We start from the raw sequence: 24,466 nt of genomic DNA, 5'->3' as shown, positions 1-24,466 counted from the left end.
CTTGAAAAGCATCTGATCTCAATAAATGAGCATTTCTACAAAAGCCTTTAAACTATCTCAAAACCTTGTGGGTCACTATTCCCCTTACACTGAAGAAGAAAAACCCTGAGGTTGCAAAGGTATATCCCCCTATCTGTATTAAAAATTCACATCTGTTTGGGAATCAAAATAGGCTGTATCTTTTAAAGAATCTTAAAATTGTTATGCCTTCAAATTATTACCCTCCTGGCAAGGTTACCACGAAGATTAAATGAGATAATAGGAGGGAAGTGCCAGGTTCTTGGATTATCTTTTCCTGCCTGTGCCTGAACTCTGTGTGCCCTGGGGGCTCACTCACCTGCTCTTCAGAGCAACACAGGACAGCCGGTTCCTCAAGTTGCTTCCTGGCTCCATGGATAAGAATAAATATCATTACAAACTAGGATTCTAGAGTGCCTGAGCTGAGTATTTCATTTATTCCTCCGACAGATAATTATTGTGAGCCTTCGCTGCCAGGCATGATGCCCTATGCAGGGGCGATGGGGGGCGAAAAATAGTAGACTCACCACAGCCCTCGTGTAGCCACAGTCAAGTAAGAGCTTAAAGTCTGTGAAAATACTATGCATTCTATGAACGTTACACAGCATGCCTCTGTTCTACATTCCTCACCTGTAAAGTGAGGTAAGATCGGATCAGCATTTCTCAAAACTGACCATCTCGAAAAGGCTTTCACAAAAAAACCTTTAAAAAAAAAAAAAGGGAGAAACAAGGAAAAAGAATATGAACTCACAATACAATTCTTTAAACAGAATGAATAGTCATTTTAAAAAAATCATTACATATCCTTATTCTTTCCTTTTACTATAAGCCAGTTTTTGTCCTGGAATTTAAGAATCCCTCAGGGCTCACGCAGCTCTGACTTTCTAATAATGTTTGGTTTTCCTTTGCAGCACTATTTACATGTAAATTCTGCCCAAATATCCCCCAGAATTGCAGAAAGCCAGAGACCTGTTCCTAGGGGAATCAGTAAAAGGTCCTTTCTGAGAAAGTCATAGCACACCCAGCAAATTGTGGTTCCACCTCTTACCCCGAGGGCTGGGCAGAGCACAGGGACAAAGGTCCCAGGGCTGGAAGCAGAAAGGCACAAAAGTTGAGGGTCTCCTTCAGGTCTGGCCCAATACACGGTTCTTTCCCACATGTTACTTTATTTAACATCACAAGCATCCCAAGGGAAATAAATCTTTTTCTTTATCCCCACTTTTCAGTTGGAGGAAACTGAGCTCAGAGAGGTTAAGTATCATGCCAAACATCACACAGCTAGTAATCAGAATTTAAACTCAGATCTGTCTACTTATTGCCACCACCATACTGTGCTGCCAGGAGGAGGCATCAGAGAAAGAACAGACAGAAAGAACAGACACAGAAAGGCTTTAAGAGATTTATGTGCCTTTTGACAAGAAAGGAATTTGAAACTACGTTCAAAAGACAATTCACACTGTCAGTAAGAATGTAAATTGGTGCAGTCACTGGAAAACAGTATGGAGGTGCCTCAAAAACTAAAAATAGAACTCCCATAGAATGACCCAGCAATCCCACTCCTGGGTATAGATCTGGAAAAAGCAAAATATTAATTTGAAAAGATACATGCACTCAAATGATGTTCATAGCAGCATTTTTACCATAGCCAAGATATGGAAGCAACCTAAGTGTTAATCAACAGATGAATGGATAAAGAAGATGTAATGCACACACACATGCACACGCACACACACATGTGCAAGCAATTGAATACTACCTAGCCATTAAAAAGAATGAAATTTTGCCATTTGCAACATGGATGAACTCGGTGGGTTTTATGCTTAGTAAAATAAGTCAGACAGAGAAAGACAAATACTGTATGATATCACTTAAATGTGGAATCTAAAAAATAAAACAAACTAGTGAATATAGCAAAACAGAAACAGAATAACAGATACAGAGAACAAACTAGTGGTTACCAGTGGGAAGAGGTAAGAGGGGAGGGCCAAGACAGGGATAGGGGATTAAGAGGCACGAACTACTATGTATAAAATAAATAAGCTATAGGGATATATTACACAGCACAGGGAATATAGCCCATATTTTATAATAACTATAAATGGAGTACAACCTTTAAAAACTGTGAATTACTATGTTGCATGCTGGAAATTCATACAATATTTATCTTGGAGCCAGCAGCTGATGCACCTTGTTAACTTGGCCTCTCTCCTGATCAGCTCAACAAATATCCTCCTCCTGCGCCTGGACTCCTTCCATCCCTTACCTAGAAATGAGGACGGTAAGCCCCCGGACTCACTTCTAGGAGAGGTCTTGCTTCCAGCCCAACTCTTCATCCATTAATCTACTGAACAAGCCTTTATTAACGTATACCAGGTGCTATGCTAGGCATATGGTATGGAATAAAACACATCCCCGGTTAGAGAAGCCCAAACTGCAGACTAGATGGCTGCACATATACAGTCAGGATACCGACTTCACAAGCTGATAAACACTCACCCAGAGCCAATGGATGGAAGAATCCAGATAGGCTTCCTGGAGGAAGAGATGTGTAAAACAGGTCTTATTTGAGACAAGTGCCCTGTCATGTGGAGAAGAAAAAACACAGGATTGCGGGCAGCAGAACAAGGGAGTAAGCAGCAGGTCCCACATGGGCCCACCAGCTCTCTCCAAACCTGCTCATCTTGCACCAAGCTCACTACAGACCCAGCTCCCCGAGCTGGAACCTTCCACAACTATTTGCCCTCCTGTATCCCTTACTTCCGGTGAATCACGGAGTCCTGTCTAGTCTCCTTCTACATCTCTCAGCCGTGGCCCCTTCCTCTCTCTCCTCACTGCCATCCCCACAGCCCAGCACCATCATTTGTCCTTGGCTTCTGCAACAGCCTCCAAACTGACATCAGTTCACTTCTGCTCCACGTGAATCCATTCTGCACAGAGCATCTAGATTGAGCCTTTGTTAAAGGGGGAAAAAAAGGAGTAGGTGGGTGGGAGTCATCTGATGCTGTCATTATCCTGCTTAAATCCTGCACTAGCTCTCGGTGCCTTCACAATTACGACAAAAGTTCCCAACAGGACTTACAAGACCCTCAGTGGTCTGGCCTCTGCTCACCTCCCTAACTTCTTCTCTGATCGTCAGTTCATCTAATGCAGTGGCTGCCAACCCTGGTTGCCCAGTACAACCACCTGGGGAGTTTAAAAAACACCAGTGTCGTGCCCACTCCCTGGCATTCTGACTGAATTACTTGAGGCAAGGCCCTGGGCGTCAGGAGGCCGCAAAGCTCCCCACGTGACACTAACGCGCAGTCCCCACTGAGGACGTTGCTCTAACACATCTAACGGGCTTGCCACGTGCACCCTGTCTCTGTGGCTAGAGGCACTGGAGCTCTCTTGGCTTGAGGCCAGGGACTTTTGGTCTGTTTTGTTCACTGCACTATTTCCAACATCTAGAACAGTGGTTGGAACACAGTTGGTGCTCCGTGAATATTAGTAGAAAGAAATGAATGAATGAGTGACTCTGCTTTCTCCCTTCACCTGGTTAGATTTCACTCGTTCTTTAAGATCCAGCTTAGATTTCCTGAAAGATGCTCCCTCCCCTGATTCTCCTATTCTGGGTTAGGTGATCCTGTGTGTGCTCAGCACCCAAGATTTCTCCCATTACAGTACACATCACACCACCTTGTAGTGGTCTGCATCTGCACTGAGCCTGTAAGCTCTGAGGGAGCCCTGTGGGTGTGTTCGTCAGGATAGTACCTCCATCTCCTAGCGAAGCGCCCAGCAGAGTCAGTGCTGATTTAATGATTGCAGCACAAATACACGGAAGTGAGTGAGCATGAGTGTGGATGTAACAGCAGAGTATGGGGTGGCTGGAGTGAAGGCGATGGTGAGGCACGCTAGGCACAGGTGGTGAAGGGCCTGGCATCCACACCAAAGACTATGAACAGTAACAGATGATAGGGAGCTGGCAGAACTTTTAGGTAAAGTGACACAGTCAGCTTGAATTTTAGGGCAATAAGTGTCTGAGGCATGGAGGGCTGGGGAGCTCAGGGAAGCACAGGGGGAGGGGGCCAGATGGGGGTCTAGAGCAAGAGCCCAAGGAGGAGATGAGGAAGGGGGTTAAGGCCTGAAGAGAGAGAGCCAGCCGAGACAGAGAGAGAGGGAGAGGGAGGGAGGGAGAGACAGAGAGAATGAATTAACAGTATTTGTAGCCTGGGTGGACCAGTGAGGGTGAACGAGTCTCTGTGGGTGACTCTGATTTCCTGCTTGGAAGACTCCAGATGTGGTTCGCAAGGGTGATCAGATGCAGTATCATGATCAGACAGGTTGGACTCAGGAACCTGACTGCCTCCATTCAGATCTCAGCTCCACCACTCACTAGCTCTCGGTCCTGAGGAAGTCACCTTCACCTCTTCCGTTCTTCCTCTGTTCAATGGGGATGACAAGTAGTGCGTGCAAACAGCACAGGGATGTTGTGAAGGCTGAATGAGGTAATACGTGGAGATTCTCAGCCACTGCCAGGCACAAAAGGGCACGTGGTAAATCACATAGAAGAGTTAGCAAAACCATTTATCTACAGCATGGTGGGTTATCAGCAAAGAGGGCTGCCCACAGTTCCTTCCATCCTCTGAGCCTGTGCTTCACCCACTGAGAGGTGGAGTCTTGAATCTGGGAGGCCCTTGTGATTTGCTTTCACCAAACAAATGCACTAGAAGTGAGACTGTACCAATTCTGGCCCAAGACTTAAGAGGCCTGGTGGCATTTACTTTTGCCCCTTTGGACGCCAGCCACCATGCAAAGCTGGAGCGCGATTACTGAAAGCTTAATTTAGGGGGTCTTGACCAGCATTTTGAAATGCAATAAAAAAGAACAGAAAATAGCATCACTGTACAGCATAAGAGAATTTTCTGTTTCTTAAAGCTTCTGTTTAAATTACAGTGCTTCTGTTACTATAAGTTGAGGTCAAAAGGTTTGTGTATGTTAGAAAACTTTCATAATAAGAAGTTAAGACAACATCACCACCATAGAGAACGTGTCCTTCTCTCCATCTACTGCAAACCCTCCCACCTGTGTTTTGGTTCCCATCCCCTCTAGCCATTCCAGGACCATAATATTATGGACCTTCTGTCTTCTTTCTCTGTAAAAAAAACTTCCCCGGCCACCACACCCTCCCCCCATTTATTCATCCTTTCTTCCTTCACTGTCAAACTTCTCCAGCTACCTGGGTTCGGCATCAGCCCCATCCAGGGCTCTCACCTCTCCGTCTCACCCCTGACGTCTGCCTCCTGCCCACAGCGCTCCTCAGACACAGCTCTCCATGAAGTCACCAGGGACTCCATGAACCCACACATCTAGAAGACACTTTTCAGTGTACCCTCACCCCTCCTTGTTCACTCCTGCTCATTCTTCCAGCCTGGGCTCAACCCCTGCGGGAGCCTTCACTACCTCCCAACAAGGTTGAACCTCCCACTAAGGGCACTCCCTGTCCCTCTGCCCTTCCTAACAGTTGTCAATTGTCACTGTTACAATTTTACATGTTTGTGTAATTATTTGCCCAGATGAGGCCTCCTCAAGGAGGAAAGGGACTCTGCCAATCTTTTTGCACCCTGGCAGCTGGAGAGCCTTCCTGGCTCAGTGCTGGGCACGGTGCTTAATAAACTGACGTTACAGAAATAATCAGCACCAGCCCCTGGACTAGGCATCAGGTGTATCATGATGGAAAAAGCCTCAGCAAGTGAAGGGTGTGGAGGGGGAAAAGAAAGCCAGGGGCAGAGGTGGAAGGAAAGGGCTGCTCCCATGCTGGTCCCCAGACCAACCTGGAGCCTTTTCAAGCACAACACATGCCATCATGGCTGCCATCTTTCACTGTCTTTGTGTCAGAAAAGTCAGTGACCCAGGTAGGCAAATCTGCCTAGTATTTCATATTTGACATGTAGAACTCTTAAAGAATCCTTTACATTCACTACATGTTCAATATTTGCTGAAAGATGAATAGGTGACAGACACCTCCTTCTGACATCGAGCTACTAGAACACAGGGCCTGGATCTGTTTGATTTGTGGAGGTGTGGCCGGCACATCCTACCTGCACAGGGTCCCTGCTAAACTCTGCAGGACACAAAAAGCCTGATTCTTTGCTGTCCAAGCACAGCCAAAGACTGTTTAATTGTGCTTAACATGCTTACACTACTTGGTTACTGATTTCCTGTGGCATATCATCACTACACAAACGTTCATTTTATGATGTTAAAAGATCAAATAAATATGACAAGCATTTAAAATCACAAACATAGTGTGGAGATACAACCAGCAAAAATCTAGATTAAAGAAATAATCAGTTTTTTTCGACAAACAACTGGGGAGGGTAGAGGATTCTGAAGTGATTAAAAGTAATCTAAGAGACACAGGCACACAGTACAGAACATGTTTGGATCCTTATTCAAATAAAATAACTTAGAAAGAAATTAAAAAAAAGAAAGGAAATTATGGAATAATTGAATGTGAAATATGAATACAGCCTGGAACTCAGATGATAATGAAATAATCACCACATTTTTGGAGTGGGGTAATGGTATTGTGGTTATGTTTTAAAAAGAAAGTCCTAATCTTTTTAAGATACATATTGAAATGTTTATAGATTGTAAAATATGAAATAATATAAGGTTTGGGATTTGCTGTCAAATAATCAGAGTGAGATGGGGGGAAAGTGGACAGGGTTTTAGAAGAAACAAGACTGCCGGTTAGGAGTTGTTGATGTTGGGTGATGGGTACATGGAACACTCTTCTCTCCACTTTGAAATTTTCAGGAAGTCAAAAAGTAAATCAAACTAATAAATAGAATCATTACAGTATCAAAATTTTTGTTAAATAATCTTTAAAAGTCTCTAGCACCTTAGAATTCTTTCACTTTTCAAGATGTCTATAAGACAGTAGTCCTTTGGTTCACAAGCTCTTTAAAGTATTTCTGAAAGCAGGATTCAGAACACATGGGCTGCCTGCCTTTTGGCACACTTCTGCTGTATGCATACCCCTTCTCCTTCCATCAGAGCAGGCACTTTCCTCTGAGAAGCTGGGATCCATTTCAAGGATGCACACTGAATTGACTGCCCTCAAATGGCAGATAGAAGTTGCAAATACAGCCTGGCAATGCCTTCCTACAGCTTTAGAAATAGCTTTTAACCCATGTCTTGACCACCTTCCTTGGCTTGCAGTCGTGTTGGGGTCTGTCAAGAACTGTCAAGCCAATGCTTCATGATGACCACACTGCTGACCCCTGTCCATTCCTACTGGAGCTTCACATTAGTTTTCGAAAGTGCCTTCCACACAATGGGTGAGCAGGGTGACCTGTCCATTCTTGTCCTTTACTGCCTCTTTCTCATAAAAGTTTGAACTAGCCAACTTAAAATATTCAGAAACTTCCAAAGTCTACTGGACTCTATGCCAAAACCTCCTGTTGGGCAGGAATGAAGCTGAAAGTGTTTAACGACCTTCCATTTCACTTCTGATACAGACAACACTGTCCCCTACCCACAGATCACTAAGGCTAATACAAAAATGTTGCCTCATTCCAGCTGCAACTTCCAAGTCCACTAAACCTTATTTGGCTACAAACTTTATTAATTTGAGCGAGACAGATTGAATTGATGAAAAATTTAAGGGAGGGAGGTCAGGTTTTTCCCCTAGCAAAAAATAAATCTCCTCAAAACCTTCATAAAATAAAGCAGCCACTGCATTACCCGATACGACTCAGACAAGATAACCAGTTATATATTGCATTCACCAGCCTCGAAGAAATCATACCTCACAAGAAACCAAAAGCCTCCGTCTATCTTGCCCATGAAACAAAGTGAACGAAAGAAAACAGAATATATTCAAGCGTAAGCACTGGTTTTTTCAGCACCTCCGTTTCCGTCGGGTGCAGATTCGCACACACAAACGCACAATACCCCCCAGCCCCGCGTGGAATTTGCCAGTGTGACCTGTGCTGACTTTGCAGCGGAGAAATACGGGAATTCATGTTTGGTTTTGGTTTTGGTTTTAAATGGGAAGCAAAGGAGGAAGGTGGGGAGTGAAAAATTGGAGATGAGTCTTAATTCTCTCGTTTCCTCCAATCTTTCTCTCCATCAAAACGCAGGTATATCAGTGAAATGTCAAGTGACAGTTTCTTGGGCCATTAAATACCCCGATTTAAAAAACGATGGAGGCTGGGGACGGGTGTGGAGACAAGGGTGAAACCGAAGGCTGGAAGGGCCGGTCGGGTCAGAGGCCCCAGCGCTCCGCCCGACCGCATCGAGCACGCAAGGTCGCCGCGCACCGGCTGCTGGCCGCGCCCGGTTCTCGCCCGGCCCACTGTCCTGGGTTTTGCCAGTGACTGCGCCGTCTGGGCTGCCCACTCACACCTCTGGCTGGTCCCGACTTTAGGCTAGGCTCATTCACTTCCGGTGACAAATCCCTCCCACCACTTCTAGAAATAATGTAACATTTCCCCATCGCTTTCCTAAAGACCGACGGTTCCACTAAGACCCGCAGAGCCCGAGACTGGGGTCTCACCCCCAAGCGGCCAGCGGCGCCCAGCTGCGAAGGCAGTGACGGCGAAGGGTGGGGGAGGGCGTGGGAGGAAGAGGAAGGGGGTGTGGAATCTCACCCTCCCCCCACACCCCTCCGACTGCAGCAAATGGCCAAAAAAAAAGTAATCCGTTTTTAGACTCCCCCAGGGCCCCCTGAACCTGATTGCAGTGGGGGACCTAGTCTCTCCCATCCTGGTGCCCCTTGCCTTCTCCCGCCCCCGTAACTGCCTGCGGGAAACCGGGAGCCCTCGGCCACGCCAAACTGCAGCGGCAGGGGGGTGGGGACGGGTAGGATGAGGATTTGGGGGCGGTTGGAATGGGATGGGGGAAGGGGTGGTGGAAAAGAAAAAACCAGAGGCATGCAAGCGGCTCCCTAGCCAGCTGTTCCAGCTGCCGCTTCCTCCGGCGCGGGCCAGGCGGTGCAATATTCCCCCCCCTCCATCTTTCTCACCACTACCTGTCCCCCCCACCCACCACACGCTCACATTCCCCCCACCAGTAGAAGATCTCCGGCCTGTTAGGGGGTAGTAGGGAGGAGCCGGGGGGGAGGGGGAGGCCTGCGAGTTTCTAACCTTGTTCTTATAAACAAACCCACATGTGCAGCTGCCGCTGCTGCAACTCACCCCACAATCCCGGATATAAGTCCTGCCCCTTTAAGAGGAAAAAAAGCTTCCCCCGCCTGCCTCCCACCCCACCCATCCACCAGAACCTTTGTCTCCCCACCCAACTTGTCAGTCGGCCCCGCCCCATATCCCCGCCCCCTCCAACGCGGAGGAACCAATGGGCGAAGAAAAGAAGGCCAGGGTCTGACGTCAGCGAGTCCGGCCAATCACAGGTCGCGTTGGTGTGAGGCCTTGAGGAGGGCGCGCCCAGAGGAAGGAAGACTGGAGGAAAGAAGCTTGAAGTCAAGATGGAGACTGCTGGGCTCCCAGCTGCTGCTGTGGGGAACGGAGAACTGGGGCCCCAGAGGGACCTGATCCTGGTGCCCGAGCGGCTTCAGAGGCGAGAACATGAGCGGCAGCAGGAGGTGGAAAGGCGGAAGCAAAAGCGGCAAGACCAGGAGGTGGAGGAGGAGAAGAGCGACTTTTTCGCCGCCGCGTTTGCTCGGGAGCGAGCGGCCGTGGAAGAGCTTCTGGAAGGCGGGGAGTCCGTCGAGCAGCTGGAGGAGGCGGCCGCTCGGCTGCAGGGGCTGCAGAAACTTATCAACGACGCGGTTTTGTTCTTGGCCGCCTACGACCTGCGGCAGGGACAGGAGGTGCTTGCGCGACTGCAGGCGGCCCTGGCCAAGCGGCGCGAGGAGATGCAGCCTAAGAAGCGTTTCGCTTTCAAGACCCGCAGGAAGGACGCTGCTTCAGCCGCCAAAGTAGACTCGGCTCCCCGCGCCCCGGCAGCGGAAGGCAGCCTGGCCTCCCAGCCGCCCTTGAAGGAGGAGGGAGGCTTCGGCTCCAGCTGGATCTGCGGCTTCTCCAACGTGCAGTACCAAGTCTTAGAGAAGAGAGCCGAGGAGCTGCACCAGCGCGACGTCCTTTTGACCCAGCTGAGTAACTGCACGATCAAATTGTATGGCAATCCGAACACCCTGCGGCTGACCAAGGCCCGAGGCTGCACTCTGCTCTGCGGCCCAGTATCCACCTCTGTGTTCCTGGAGGACTGCAGTGACTGCGTGCTGGCTGTCGCCTGCCAGCAGCTCCGCGTACACACTACAAGAGACACCCGCATCTTCCTGCAGGTGACGAGCAGGGCCATTGTGGAGGACTGCACCGGGATCCAGTTCGCCCCCTACACCTGGAGCTACCCGGGGATCGACCAGGACTTCGAGGGCTCGGGTTTAGATAGGAGCAAAAATAACTGGAACGACGTTGACGATTTCAACTGGCTGGCCCGAGATGTGGCCTCCCCCAACTGGAGTGTTCTTCCTGAGGAAGAGCGAAGGGTCCAGTGGGACTAAGCATTTGTTACTCTTGACTCCTACCAAATACTCCCCATGTGGGACTGACTCCAGCTAATGGGACCCCAAAGTTTGCTTTTGTTGTCACACTGTTTTTATTTTAAGATTTGAGATAGGCCCCTAATTTTGATTTCCATTAAACTTATGACAGGTCTACCATTTGAAAGAAGTTTTGCTATTTTGGTAATGTCTAGGAGCTTTTATTTGACGATGATAGTTTGAAGCCATAAGGGGAAAAGAGTGTTGTGTGTTGATGTTGAATGATTTGTGGTGGTTAAAAGTAATTGCAGCCCAGGGAACTATATTCAATATCTTGTAATAAGCTTTAATGAAAAAGGATATGAAAACAAATATATGTATGTAAATGCATGACTGGGACATCATGCTGTGCACTAGAAATTAACACATTGTAACTGACTATACATCAATTAAAATTTTTTTCAAAAAAAAATAAGAGTAATTGCATGAGAAAGTAGGCTTTGTTTAATAAACGAAATCAGAAGGGCTTTAGTAGGAGCTAGTTAATCTGGAAGTAAGGTATCAAACCTGTTCAAACTATCTTTAGCCATTAAGAGCTTTTTTGAATTGCAGGTTTGACTTCCATAGGTATTTCTTCAGTAGGACTCTGGAAAGACTTCTCACCGGTCTTCAGCCACATGTTAGCTTGTGTTTCTGGCATCCAGCTAGTCATCGACTTATTTGGGTCCAAAGTTTTGGCCTGGACCCCAGGAGGCTCATGAGTCTTAACCAATGGTAAAGCTACCAATTTTTTGTGCACTTAAAATGTCAAAGACACCATTATAAGCACCTTACTCATACAAACTTAATATGTCTTCAAAATCTTATGAGGTAGGTTCTGTTAACACCATTTTTCAAGTAAGGAAACAGATAATTAAGTTGCCCAAAGGTCACACAGCTCAAGTGGACTGGGACTTTAAACCAGGTACTCTGGCTCCAGAGCCCACCTTCCTAACTGCTACAAGATACTGCACTGGAATAGTGTTAGATGAATTGGACAGAATGGTCCCAAAATTATTAAAGAGGGCAAATTGTTTTTCTTAGATTCTCAGGCATAATGATGATATGTATCTATCATACAAAAAAGAATTTAGGCAAACTTCTGGCTGAATCTTAATTTTTCCACTCATTTTGCTATAATTCTCTACTGTTAAAATTTGGCTTTCTCCTCTATGCACTACCACCCATTATTCTTAAATGGAAACTGTAAGATTTTCAAAAAGCTTTTTTGTGTCTAGTGGCCTTGTAACTTCAGATGTGCTTTTTATTTAATTATTACCACAAGTATAAAGGTGCTTAAATTACCTCAAGTATTTATATGTTTAATATTTTTATGTTCTATTTTGTTCCAGAAAGGAGTTTAAAGTGGCTTCTAAGATATGTGAAGTGTAACATTAAAAAAAAAAATTACAAGGAGGAACAAGGATAGTCAGAAATTGGAGGCAGAAATGAGGCCAATAAAAATTGTAACCTGCCAACCTCTATTCTTTAGCTGGAGGTGAATCCAGATTTTTTTTCCCCTCAACTACTAGCTAACTTGAAAAGGGATGCTAATCAGTTTCACAATTTGCAACAGCCACAAAGAAGGGGGGTGGGGGAAGATTAGTTGCTTAGGAGAATTAATCCTGATGATAAAAAAGAGACAACATATAGTGAGATTCTCAACCGTATTTTTACATTAGAAACTTGGACCAGTATCCAAAGCTATTCCCCTAGAGACTGATAGTTCCAACACAAGTGCACTTAAGGATAAACCATGCTTGTGGCACTAATGGGCTTCCAATTCATATTTGTGGACTCATCATTTTTATAGGAAAGTTAGCTTTCCTAATTAATTAAAAAAAATCCCTTGAACTTCTTACAAACCTGCAGTTTTTAATAAATAATAAAATCAAAAATTATAGCAGTATGAACCATAGTTAATGCTTGCTAATCTCAGCTGAGCTTTCTTTGCTGCTCAGCAAGCCTGTCCTACCTTCCTGAATTGTGCCAAATCTCCCAGCCCCTTTTGTACTACAGCTCACAACTCTGCAGACTTCACCTGAGAAGTTATAGGCCATCCAGTTAGCACCCCCTAACATCCCTCAATATTTGAAAACATTTCCAGCCTTGCTGGTCTTCCTTACTAGAGGCATAGCTCTTCTTGCCCAGAGCTTCCTCTTCCACTTCTGCCCGTCCCTCCCTACCTCCTGTGGCTCTCAGGCCCTTTCCACTGGTCTTTTAAGACATCAGATCCTGAGTTCCTCCAATTGGATAATGGAGGGTGTTCCGGCTCCTTCCCTGTGCTGTCAGCTGTCTTAAAAGAATAACTATGTACCCACACCTACATCTACCCCCTCTAAATCTTTGTAACTTTACTTCTCTGCTGAAACTCATCTTTGATGGTATTACGGGGCCTAATCTACTGTCTCCCTCCCCTCCTCCACTCTTCCCCCTTCACTCTAGGTGCAGTTTACTCTTATTCTTGAAGTTCTTTTTTTCTGGCCATAACCTTTCTAAACTTTCTCTTCTGTTGGCTTCTTTCCCTTCATTGGGATTGAAATATGAGTGATGCTCAAAGTGTTGCCATTAGCTTCTTTGTATTCTTCTTCAACTGATGTGCACATTCTTGTGTCCATCCCTGGCCTTCACCCTTATTGGGCTCACCTGCCTTTCAACCTTTCAAATTCCATATACATATATTTTTTAGTTTATTTTCTGGGGGGAGGTAATTAGGTTTACTTATTTATTTTTTGACGGAGGCACTGGGGATTGAACCCAGGACCTCGTGCGTGATACGCATGCACTCTGCCACTGAGCTATACCCTCCCCCCTTCAAATTCTATATATTTTTAAAATCTCCATTTTCTCTTCTCTCCTTCCCAAGTTCCATGTTTATTTTAATGATGTCACTCTTCCCCACGCATCCAGTGCTTACTAGGGCCAAGCAGGTAAAGTCCATGAGTAAGGCTGCTGGGAGTAAGTCACTAGGGAGTTGGGGACTAGATGACTTGGCAGACAAATTCAAGTATTTTAAAAACATTGTATAAGCTGAGCACAACTTTTTCTGCAGTCTGCATCTGGTACCTGAGCTGGACCAATTTGTACTTAAATATGAAGGATGCCCAAAGTGATGAGAGATGCCCAGATCATCTCAGTTCTATCCCCAGGTCTTGCCTATTCATCCCATCTTCTCAAGTCTCTCTGCCATTTTAGGAAGATAGACTCTATTACGTTTTCCCTAGACTTGAACTGGGATGGATTTTTGGATTTTTTTTTTTTTCACAAAAACCACCACAACAAATCTATGTTAAAGTCACACCCCTGAATTAAAAGCATTGACTTAAAGTCATTTTAATAAGTTTCTATTAAGGAAAGCTAACGATAGTGGTAATAACAAGGGGCATATTGCACCAATAAGTGTAATGACAATATATTTTCATTAAAATCAACTCTGGAAAAGCAATTAAATTTCATGCTAGTCCAGCAGTCAGAGTTTAAAAACTTCATTTATGATCACTTATGTTAAATATAATTTATTACAGTATTATATGAGAATTGTGTAATTATAAAAGTGCCACTCCAGAGTCTCAAGCCCATAAGAATAGGAGAAATGGTCAACTTACTTACACGTTCTAATGCTGACGTTCTGATTACAATTGACGAGTCATTTATTGAAGGAAAATTTAGTTGTAATTGTGTTAATCAGGCAGAAATGAACAAAAACAGCAAGCTATAAAAATTTAACGTCCTGTGGCTAATGTTACATATAGTAACAATAATTTATAAACATGGCAATTACTGTAGTACCACAAAAACTGGACAACTCAATTGCGTTTAACTCAAAAGTTTCACCACCAACTCAAAAACTTGATCACACTATTTGACTATTTTCTTCTCTTGTTAAAAAAATTAAGTTGGCCATGACAATTAAGATGAAAGGTCAATTATTTACCAGCTTTAAGTTTCAGGAAGGGCAGGGACAGTATGACACAGAAAGCCATGTTCAATTCAAATGAATAAATATTTGCGCATCTACTACCCACCCGTTCAGTGCTGGGCGCTAAGAACACAACATAAGGAACGAGGTAAGTGTGTGCTCTTCCTTGATGGAGGTCACTGTCTAGTTGAAGGTCAGATGAATGAAGGAAGAATCGTGAGAGAGAAATCCTGAGAGCTCTGATAGTGTTCTGCCTTATTATTATAACCTTAAGTAAGTCTTCTATATTAACCACCAATCCAGGGTTCAGCCCACTCCCTGCTTAGCTCAGCAGCAGTCACAGAAAGAACTAGTCACTGGTCAGAGGCCTGCCTTCCAGTAATTCAGATACTCCCTCTGAACTTTAAGAAATGATAAGACCAAGCAAATAATTCAAGGCCATTTATTCACCTGGTAACCAAGCTCGACATTCATGTACTATATTATTAAAAAATTTTTTTTACTTGAATATCTTTCAGTTGTGTTTATTTCATCAAGAAAGCTATACATAATCTACTTTTTAGAACTGATATCAAGATTAACATTTGATTCTAAGATGACAGTGCAATGGATTTTTACAACATAGGTAATTCACGCAGAGGTATAAAAAGATTGGAATAAAAAGAAAATCTCTCTCCTTCCTTTGATCCCAGCCATTCAGTTTTCTTCAGAGAGCAACCACCTGTTTGTTTTGTATTCTTCTGGTCTGTGCATTTACAAACTTATGTGCAGTATAGCCTTTTATCTTCCTCCCCCAAAAGAAGCATACTATGTGTAGGACTGGGCACCTTGCCTTTGTCCTTAATGACACACTGGAGATCTTCCCATATAAGTATACAGCCATCTCATTCTCTTTAACTGCTGCATTGTGTTCTGTTATATGGAATGTGCCATAATTATTTAACAAGTCTCTAATTAATGAACATTTAGGTTATATCCAATCTTTAGCCACCAGAAGAATGCTACAATGAATATCCTTATACATAAATTATTCAGCATGCGTGCAGTGGGTACTTATGGGTAGGCTAAGTACCTAGAAGTAGAATTACTGAATCAATAGGTTATAAACATTTATTATGTTGATAGATATTATCAAATTGCCTTTTGAGGAGGTTTATCAGTTTACACTCACTAGCAGTGACTGAGAATGCTATTTCTTCACATCCTTATTGACATAAACTGTGCTATCAACTTTTGGATCTTTGCCAATCTGATAGTTAACAAAATGTTATCTTCCTGTAATAGTAACTGTCTCCTAATTTGTCTCCCCAGCTCCAATTTCTAAAACTCTTTTGTATGCAGCTATGAGATTAGCTTTCTTAAAGCATGTCACTCTTGGTCTGTCACTTCTGAGATGCCCACTGCCTGCTGGACTTTCCAGCCTGGAAGACAAGCCCCTCCCTACTCTGCTTTCAGCCTAGTGTTCCTACATGATGTTTCACTGTTTCATCACACACTCTTCGTGCTCCAACTAGTCTGAACTAATACCCATTAATCAAACACACTGTACCAGTCAGGGACCTGGCAGGAAACAGATGGCACACTCAAAATGGATAATTTGAGAAAAGCTTAATATAGGAGCTATTTACAAAGCTGTGAGCAGAGTTTAGGAAAAGCCGTAAGAGACATTGTAATACCTGTTATCACTCCTAGGGCTGAAGGGACAAATCTGTTACCTGAATCCAGAAAGAGAGGGCGCTAACTGACAGGAGCTGCGGCCTTCGTTAAAGTGATGCGGCCAATCCAGCGTGACCTGGCAGTGGGAGAGCCACAGGGATTTAAAAACTCTCTTTCATGGTGCCTTCCACTGGCTGAGCCCAATCAGAATTTTAGGGCAAGGAAGTCTGTTGATGCAGTTCATGTGTGTCAGCTCCCAGGACACAGAGCTCCAGGGTGCAGAAAAAATGAATGGATTTGGAGGAACAAATGGAAGATATTGAGTATAAACACCTTCTAGCACACTTTCTGGCCTTTTCTCAAGCAGTTCCCACAAAGCTTGAGTCCATGTGCACTTGCCAATATTTTGCACAAGCCAAATGTCACCTCCTCTGGGAAGTCTTCTTGGATTTCCCTTGATCTCTTTGAGAATGAAGCATGAGATATAGAGACAGTAAGAGCAAGAAGGAAAAGTGAATGAGCCAGTCTCTGAGGTCAAGTTGTTGCATTCTCCAGTAGGGACAATTAAAAAAAATTTTTTTTTTAATTTAAGTGTAGTTGATTTGCAATGTTAGTTTCAGGTGTACAGCAAAGTGATTCAGTTATACACAGCACTGTAGATTGACTATACTTTAATATAAAATACATACATACCAGGTGGCTTGCATTATATTTCTGCTGGACAGTGCTGCTCTAGCGTAGGTGTTGGCAAACTACAGCTTGTCCATGAAATCTGGTCTGTTGTCTGTTTTTGTAAATAAAGTTTTATTGGAATATAACCATGCTCATTAGCTCACATATTGTCTGTGGCTGCTTTCCTACTACAATGGCAAAGTTGACTAGTTACAAAAGACACTGTATGATCCTCGAAGCCTAAAATATTTACCATCTGGCCCTTTATAGAAAAAATTTTCCAGTCATAGAAAAAGTGATTCTCAACTGATACTGATTTTACCCACCGTGGGTATATCTGGCAATGAAAGGAGACATTTTTGGTTTTCACAGTTAGAGGGTGGTGGGAGCTCTTGGCAAGTAGTAGGTAGAAGCTGGGGATGCTGCTAAAGATCCCACAGGGCACCAGACAGTCCCCTCTAACAAGGTATTCTCTGGCCCAATAGAAAAACTAGTTTATCTACAAAGAAGGGACAATTAGATTGACAGCAATGGAAGCTATAAAACAGTGTGATAGTAGTTTCATCATGCTGAGAAATCATAGCAGTTAACCTAGAATTGCATACCTTAAAAAAAACTAACTTTCAAAAAAAAAAAGGATGAAATAAAGATATTTTCAGACATTAATAAAACTATAACAGCTTTACATGAGTAGAATCTTCCTAAAGGAAATTCTAAAGGATGTACTTCAGGCAGAAGGAGAATGATCCTTGGAAGTTGAGAGATGTGGGAAGGAAGAGTGAGTGAGGACAGCAATAAATAAAAACATCAACTATAGGCAAAAACGATAATGATACCTAATTTTAATGGGTTTAAGGAAACAACGTGGAACTAAAATACTGATAACTATAGCATATAAATCTGGAACAGGGTGATTGGAATGAAAGTGTTCTAAGGCCACTGTATTATCCTAAAGGAAGGAAAATATTAAATTTAGAACTTATTAAAGATACATGAAAAAATTTCCAGGGTATCTATTAAAAATATAGTAATAAAGTATATAACTTGTAACTAAAAGGGAATAATTAAATTAGGGAGAATACCCTTAACCAATCCTAAAGAAAGCAAAATAAAGGGAAGAAGAAAAAAGAGAACCATAGAAAAAAATGGACAAAGAGAAAACACTAAATAAGTTGGTAAAAACAAATCCAAATACATCAGTAATCATAGGAAATGCAAGCAGACTAATGCTTCCACTTAAAACACAGATTGTCAATGTGGGTTTAAAAAAATCAACTATATGCTATAAGCTTAGAGTGCTAAGCATGTACTCTACCACTGACCTATATCCTCCTCATTCTAAGATATTCTTGGTGAAAAAGAAAAAGGTGTCTGTGTGTGTGTGTGTGTGTGTGTGTGTGTGTGTGTCTTGCCTAATTAGATATGAAGACATATCTAATTAGAGCAGTGTGATGATGGCCAGGAATACATAAAGTGACTCATGGGACAGAACAGAGAACTCAAAAATAGACCCATGCATGTATGGAAAACTGATTCATGACTGGGCAGTGCAGACTATAGGGTAAGGGAGAGAATACTCAGTGAACGGTGTACTGGGACAACTAGTTATCCATATGGAAGAAAAGTAAATCATACCCCTTCATCCCACCATACACAGAAATCTACCCCGGATACATTCAAATCTTAGAAAAAGTACAAAACTCTTAGAAGGCCATAGAGGATAGTATCTTTCTTTCTATGTTTGGGGCAAGGAATAATTTCTTAAACAAGCATTTGGAAAATATTGAAAAATTCTGATCTTCAAAAGATACCATAAGGAAAGTGAAAAGTCAAGTCATAAATTAGGAGAAAATCGTTGTAATGTATATAGATGTCAAAGAAATATAATATAAGGAAGTCAATCAGAAAAACATTAACAACTGAAATGAAAAATGGGCAAAAGACAAGAACATACATTTTTCAGAGGAAACACAAATGGCAATAAGTTTATGACAATGTATGCAAACTTATTAGTAACAGGGGAAATGTAAATTAAGACCACAGTCAAAACGAGGAAAACAAAAATTAGGAAGTCTTGACTCAATTGTAATAGTTGGAGAAATTGCGGATGATAAATATTCACTGCCAGTGGGAGTAAAATTTGGCCTGATCACTTGAGGTAATTATTTGGCATCACTCCATAAAGGGGAAGATTCGCAAACCCTACTTCTCAGCAGTTCCTCTCTCAGGGCTACACCCCAGAGAAGCTTCTGCTGAGTGGGAGACAGGTACAGAATGTTGACAGCAGCTCTGCTCATAAAAGCAAAACTAGAAATCATTACAAAATAAACGCTAGAAACAAGCAATCCCCCTCCTGGGCATATATCCAGAGGAATCTCTAATTCAAAAAGATACATGCACCCCAATGTTCATAGCAGCACTATTTACAATAGCCAAGTCATGGAAGCAACCTAAGTGCCCATCAACAGATGACTGGATAAGAAAGTTTTGAGCTATATCTATATCTATATATCTCACATTGTATCATATATATACATACACATACACACACACACAATGGAAAACTACTCAGCCATAAAGAAAAATGAAACTATGCCATTTGTAGCAACATGGATGAACCTGGAGATTATCATACTAAGTGAAGTAAGCCAGAAAGAGAAAGAAAAATACCATATGATATCATTTATATATGGAATCTAAAAAAATGACATGAATGAACTTATTTACAAAACAGAAACAGACTCACAGGCATAGAAAACAAACTATGGTTACCAGGAGGAAATGGAGTGGGGAGGGATAAATTGGGAGTTCAGGATTTGCAGATACTAACTACTATATATAAAATAGATAAACAACAAGGACCTACTGTATAGCACAGGGAACTATATTCAATACCTTGTAATGGCCTATAGTGAAAAAGAATATGAAAAGGAATATATATGTATAACTATGCTGTACACCAGAAACTAATACAACATTGTAAATTGACTATACATCAATTAAAAAAAATTTTTTTTTAATTTAAAAAGCCTATGCAAAAAAAAAAAAAAAAACCCCACTAGAAATCACCCCATATCCACCTATAGGAGAATGGATCCTGAATGTTATGATATGAAAATTAACTGAAGCTACATTTAGCAACAGGTATGAGTCTTTTGTTTTTTTAATAGAGGTACCAGGACCTTGTGCATGCTAAGCATGCACTCTACCACTGAGCTATACCCACCCCATCCCCCAAGGATGAGCCTTAAAACATCATATTAAGTGAAAAAAAGATCCCTGGAGACTATGCATTATGATACAATTTTGTAAATCTAAAAAAAAAAAAAAGCAAAAAATATATATACATAGGGAAACACATGATTTTTGTATGAAAAGGAAAAGCTAAGGTATTCAGAATAATGCCTACATCTTGAGCAGAGGGAAGGTATATTAGTCAGCTCAGACTGCTGTAACAAAATGCCAGACTGTGGCTTAAACGACAGATGTTTATTTTCTCACAATTCCAAAGGCAGGAAGTCCAAGATCAAGGTTGTGGCTGATTCGGCTTTCTGGTGAGAACTCTCTTCCTGGATTCTTGCTATGTCCTCACAGAGCCTTTCCTCTGTGCCTGTGAGCCGAGAGAGAGCTCTGGTCTCTCCTCCTCTTCTAAGAACCCCAGTCCTAACAGATTAGAGCCCCATCCTTATGACTTCTTTTGACCTTAACTACTTCTTTATTGGTCCTATTTCTAAATACAGTCACATTGTGCTTCCACATATGAACTTGGAAGGGACACAACTAGTCTAGAGCAGAAGAGAATGTGATGGGAAGAATCATATATATTGATGTAAGTTGCTTATGACAATTGAGTTGGGTGATGCATGAGTATTTATTATTATGAGTTATAACACATGTTACATATATTCTTTACATTAAAAATTATATTTAAGATTCAATGCAATTTAAAAAAAGAAAAAAATGATTAAATGCTATCCCTATCAAAATTCCAATGGCATATTTCACAGAAATAGAACAAATAATTCTAAATTTATATGTAAACACAAAAGATCCCAAATAGCCAAATAAGCTTGAGAAAGAAGTAGAAAGCTGGAGGTATCACACTCTCTGGTTTTAAACTATACTACAAAGCTACAGTAATAAGAAACAGTATGGTACTGGCACAAAAACAGACATGTGTGTATGTGTTCATGTATATATATATGTGTGTGTGCATGTACATGTGCATGTGTGTGTGTGATGGAATACTACTCAGCCATAAAAAGTGAATGAGAAAGCCAAAAAATAATGAAATCCTGCCATTTACAACAAAGATGGACCTTGTGGGTATTAGGCTAAATGAAATAAGTCAGACGGAAAAAGACAAATACTGTATTATTTGACTCATATATGGAATCTAAAAATAAAAAGAAACCCAAAACAAACAAAAACAAAAGCAAACTCATAGATATTGAGATCAGATTAGTGGTTGCCAGAGGAGAAGGGCATTTCAGGGGATGAAATGGGTGAAGGGGGTCAACTGTATGGTGACAGATGATAAACAGACTGTGGTGGTGATAACTTTGCAGCATATACAGATGTTGAATTATAATGCTGCATACCTGAGACATATAAACAATTACATTTAAAGATTAAAAAACTAATGAACTTTAGATGATGTATTAATATCAGTGAAATTCAAATTGTAATGCTGATTGATCAAACTGTACATTTATGACATGTGGGCTTTTCTGTATGCATTAAAGTTTTCAAAGTAATGTTGGGATGAAAAAAGCAAGGGCAAAAAATAATTATCCTATGGTTCTATTTTTGGCATGCTCAAAATTATGCAAATTATCTTGTTGAAGCATACATGCATAGAAAATCAAAAAAAGAATAATTACCAAATTCACGTTACCTCTGGGAGCATAGAAGGAGGCACACCCCAGGTTGCTTCACGGTGCTGGTGATATTCTAGTTTTTATGCTGCGGGAGGGAATATAGATATTCATTTGAGCGTTACTCTTTTTTTTAACTTATATTTTCATTAGTCAAAGACTGTGTACAATTGTCTCCTTAAGATGGCTATTTTCCAGATGCTTATACTCACCTTTGACACACATAAAAATGAACCTGTATGGTTACTATTTTCACTTCTCTCTTCTTCCTGCTTTCACCTAAATTCAGCTAACAAATACATGTCAAGTGAAATCTAGTAGTATAATCTCACTCTTGCACTCAGTCTGGCACCTGCAGGAGGAGCACGCACTCCTCTGCTGTCCTGGAGATATTTACATTTTGGCTGTAAAGCTTGGGGACATTATACCTGTAAGCCAGGTGCAGGCTGAACTGTGGCTGGTTGTCACAGAGGGACACTCAGAGGGATATTTTCTTGCTGTTCAACTTTTCCTGAAATATTCTTTCATAAACAATCCTATGGCCTTGCTTTGTTTGTTCTTATCAAAGTTTTTTGTCAAAGTGGACTTTGGGTTCATTATGGAGTTTTCATTAACGACCCTATTTTGTCCTCATTCTGAGGAGTAACCAGGATTACTCCTGGAAAGAGGGAGGGCAAAGGTCCATGATAAACGGTTTTTGTTGCTTTGTAGTTCCTTCCTTTATTTATTTAATGAGCAGTATTCTTTATGCTCTTTAGGTATGATGTATTTAACAAAAAGGAAGAAAGAAAGAAAAAGAGTATAGGGTAAAGAGAAGTTATGATGATGACAAAGGAAAAGGATTAAGAACACAAAAACCAGTTAATTCTTCATAGAGCCTGTGCTCATTCTTCCGTGGGTGGGAGGTCCAGAGAGATGATCTCTTGGGCTCCTTTATTTTTAAAACATTGTATAAATTTCTTTATTGTCATTCCATTGTTATAATAACATTAAAGGAAATTCTAAAGAAGAAAAACTAATCACTCTTCATTCAAGTAACCAATTCTATTAGTTTTATAATAGATTTATAGCATCTAGACTCACATCCATTGGTCCAGTGGGGGAGGTAGGCAGCTCTCCCCCTTCCTCCCTTCCTCTACCAGAGATGCATTAGTCCTTCCTCTGCAGTCTGGTTTCCGCAGCTCGTTCCTCATCATATCCTGCCTTGCTTCCTACTTGGAAGGTTTGGCCAGGGACACTTCTGATGTGTCTGTTCTTTCTCTTTTACCTTTCTAGATAATTGAACATCCTCAGAGGTCTAGCTTGAGAGGCGAAATCTCCCTTTTCCATCCATTGAAGTCATTCTACTTCTGGCCACCATGGGGCGTCCACAGACTTGCCTCGGGCTCAACCCTGCCCCTCCTCATGGTAGACACCTCTGGGTCATCTGAGGAGAAAGAAGGCCTTTTACTAATTGGTTTATCCCTGTAGAACTATTTTTAAATGTTTGTTTCTGTTTTCTACATCAAATATTTCTTCTTCTCATTCCCTCTGATTTTCTCATCTGCAGGGGAAAAAAGTCACATCGGTTTGTTCTCATACCTCTTCCTTGTGTGGAGAAATACTCATTTGATTTTACTTAGTGATTTGGAGATCTTAAAGAGGAGGTCTCTTATTCAAATCAGGAAGACATCTTTGGTATTTGCTGAACCTGAATTTGAGGACAAATTTGTTTGGTTTGTTCTTAAAACTCTTTGCACTTATGCACAGGCTGTTCTGAGAGCTGTATTTGCTGGATCACTTGGAATGTGCATTTTAAATTCTAGTAGAGATACATTACTCCCCCAAAAGGCTGTAAAAAACTTATAGTCTAAAGAAAACAAGCAATTCAATGAAAAAGTGGGCAAAAGTGCTGGACAGACACTTTACCAAAAAAGATATACAGATGGCACCTAAGCGTATGAACAGGTGCTCCGCATTGTATGCCATTAGGGAAATGCAAATTCAAACAAGTGAGATGCCACTACACACCTATTAAAATGGCTAAAATCCAGAACACTAACACCACCAAATGCTGGCTAGGGTGTGGAGCAACGGGAACTCTCATTCATTGCTGGTGGGAATGCAAAACAGTACAGCCACTTTGGAAGATAATTTGGCAGTTTTTTTTTTTTCCCCCACAAAGCTAAACATAGTCTCTCCAGAGATCCAGCAATTGCACTCCTAGGTATTTACCCAAATGAGTTGAAAACTTCTGTCCACACAAAAACCTGCATAGAATTTGGTAGCAGCTTTATTTATAATTGTCAAAGGTTAGAAGCAATCAAGATGCCCTTTAGTATGTGAATTGATAAACAAATGGTGATACAGTCATATTAATGGAATATTCTTCAGCGATAAATAGATAGCTATCCAGGCACAAAAAGACATGGAGGAACATTAAGTGCATATTGCTAAGGGAAGAAACCAGAGTGAAAAGGCTACATGCTGTGTGATTCCAACTGTGACATGGAAAAGGCCAAACTGTAGAGACAGTGGTGCCTGGGATTGGGCAGGGAGGGGAGGAGGAATGAATAGGTGGAACACAGGGATTATTAGAACAGTGAAAATATTCTGTGTGCTACTGTATGCTATGATAATGGTGAAAACATGCCATCAAGCATTTGGCAAAACCCACAGAACTGTGCAATACACAGAGTTAACCCTCACGTGGACTATGGGTTTTAGTTAATAATGTATCAAAATTGATCCATCAATTGTCACAAACGTATCGCACAAATGGAAGATGTTAATAATGATATGGAAAACTGGTGGTGGGGG

At 42.0% G+C, this 24,466-nt stretch overlaps 2 protein-coding genes and 1 non-coding gene across 5 annotated transcripts in view; 1 reads left to right on the top strand and 2 right to left on the bottom strand.

Moving 5' to 3' along the window:
* Positions 1-9,232, bottom strand: part of BICRAL (BICRA like chromatin remodeling complex associated protein) — an 84,651-nt gene extending 75,419 nt beyond the window's left edge. Inside the window, exons 1-2 of one of the 3 annotated variants that reach the window (XM_064476499.1) lie at positions 2,515-4,712; positions 649-720 (exon numbers count right to left, since the gene is read on the bottom strand). The gene's annotated coding sequence lies outside the window, so the exon portion shown is untranslated. Of the gene's footprint in view, positions 1-648; positions 721-2,514; positions 4,713-9,200 lie in introns of those variants that run through there. The other 2 variants (XM_031434677.2, XM_010979479.3) reach the window with 2 other exon arrangements.
* Positions 9,233-9,281: 49 nt separating this feature from the next.
* TBCC (tubulin folding cofactor C) lies at positions 9,282-10,712 on the top strand. Its single transcript, XM_010979478.3, has one exon. The coding sequence runs from the start codon at positions 9,488-9,490 to the stop codon at positions 10,523-10,525; it is 1,038 nt and encodes a 345-aa protein (XP_010977780.1). The 5' UTR covers positions 9,282-9,487; the 3' UTR covers positions 10,526-10,712.
* A 2,567-nt stretch (positions 10,713-13,279) lies between these two features.
* On the bottom strand, positions 13,280-13,352 carry TRNAD-AUC (transfer RNA aspartic acid (anticodon AUC)). The gene has a single exon. It is a non-coding gene; the product is annotated as a tRNA-Asp (tRNA).
* Positions 13,353-24,466: the final 11,114 nt, after the last annotated feature.

Source organism: Camelus dromedarius, chromosome 19 (genome assembly GCF_036321535.1).
Source record: "Camelus dromedarius isolate mCamDro1 chromosome 19, mCamDro1.pat, whole genome shotgun sequence".
NCBI classification, from domain to species: Eukaryota; Metazoa; Chordata; class Mammalia; order Artiodactyla; family Camelidae; genus Camelus; species Camelus dromedarius.
The sequence above is the reverse complement of the archived record's forward strand: the minus strand, read 5'-3'. Positions and strand labels throughout refer to the sequence as shown.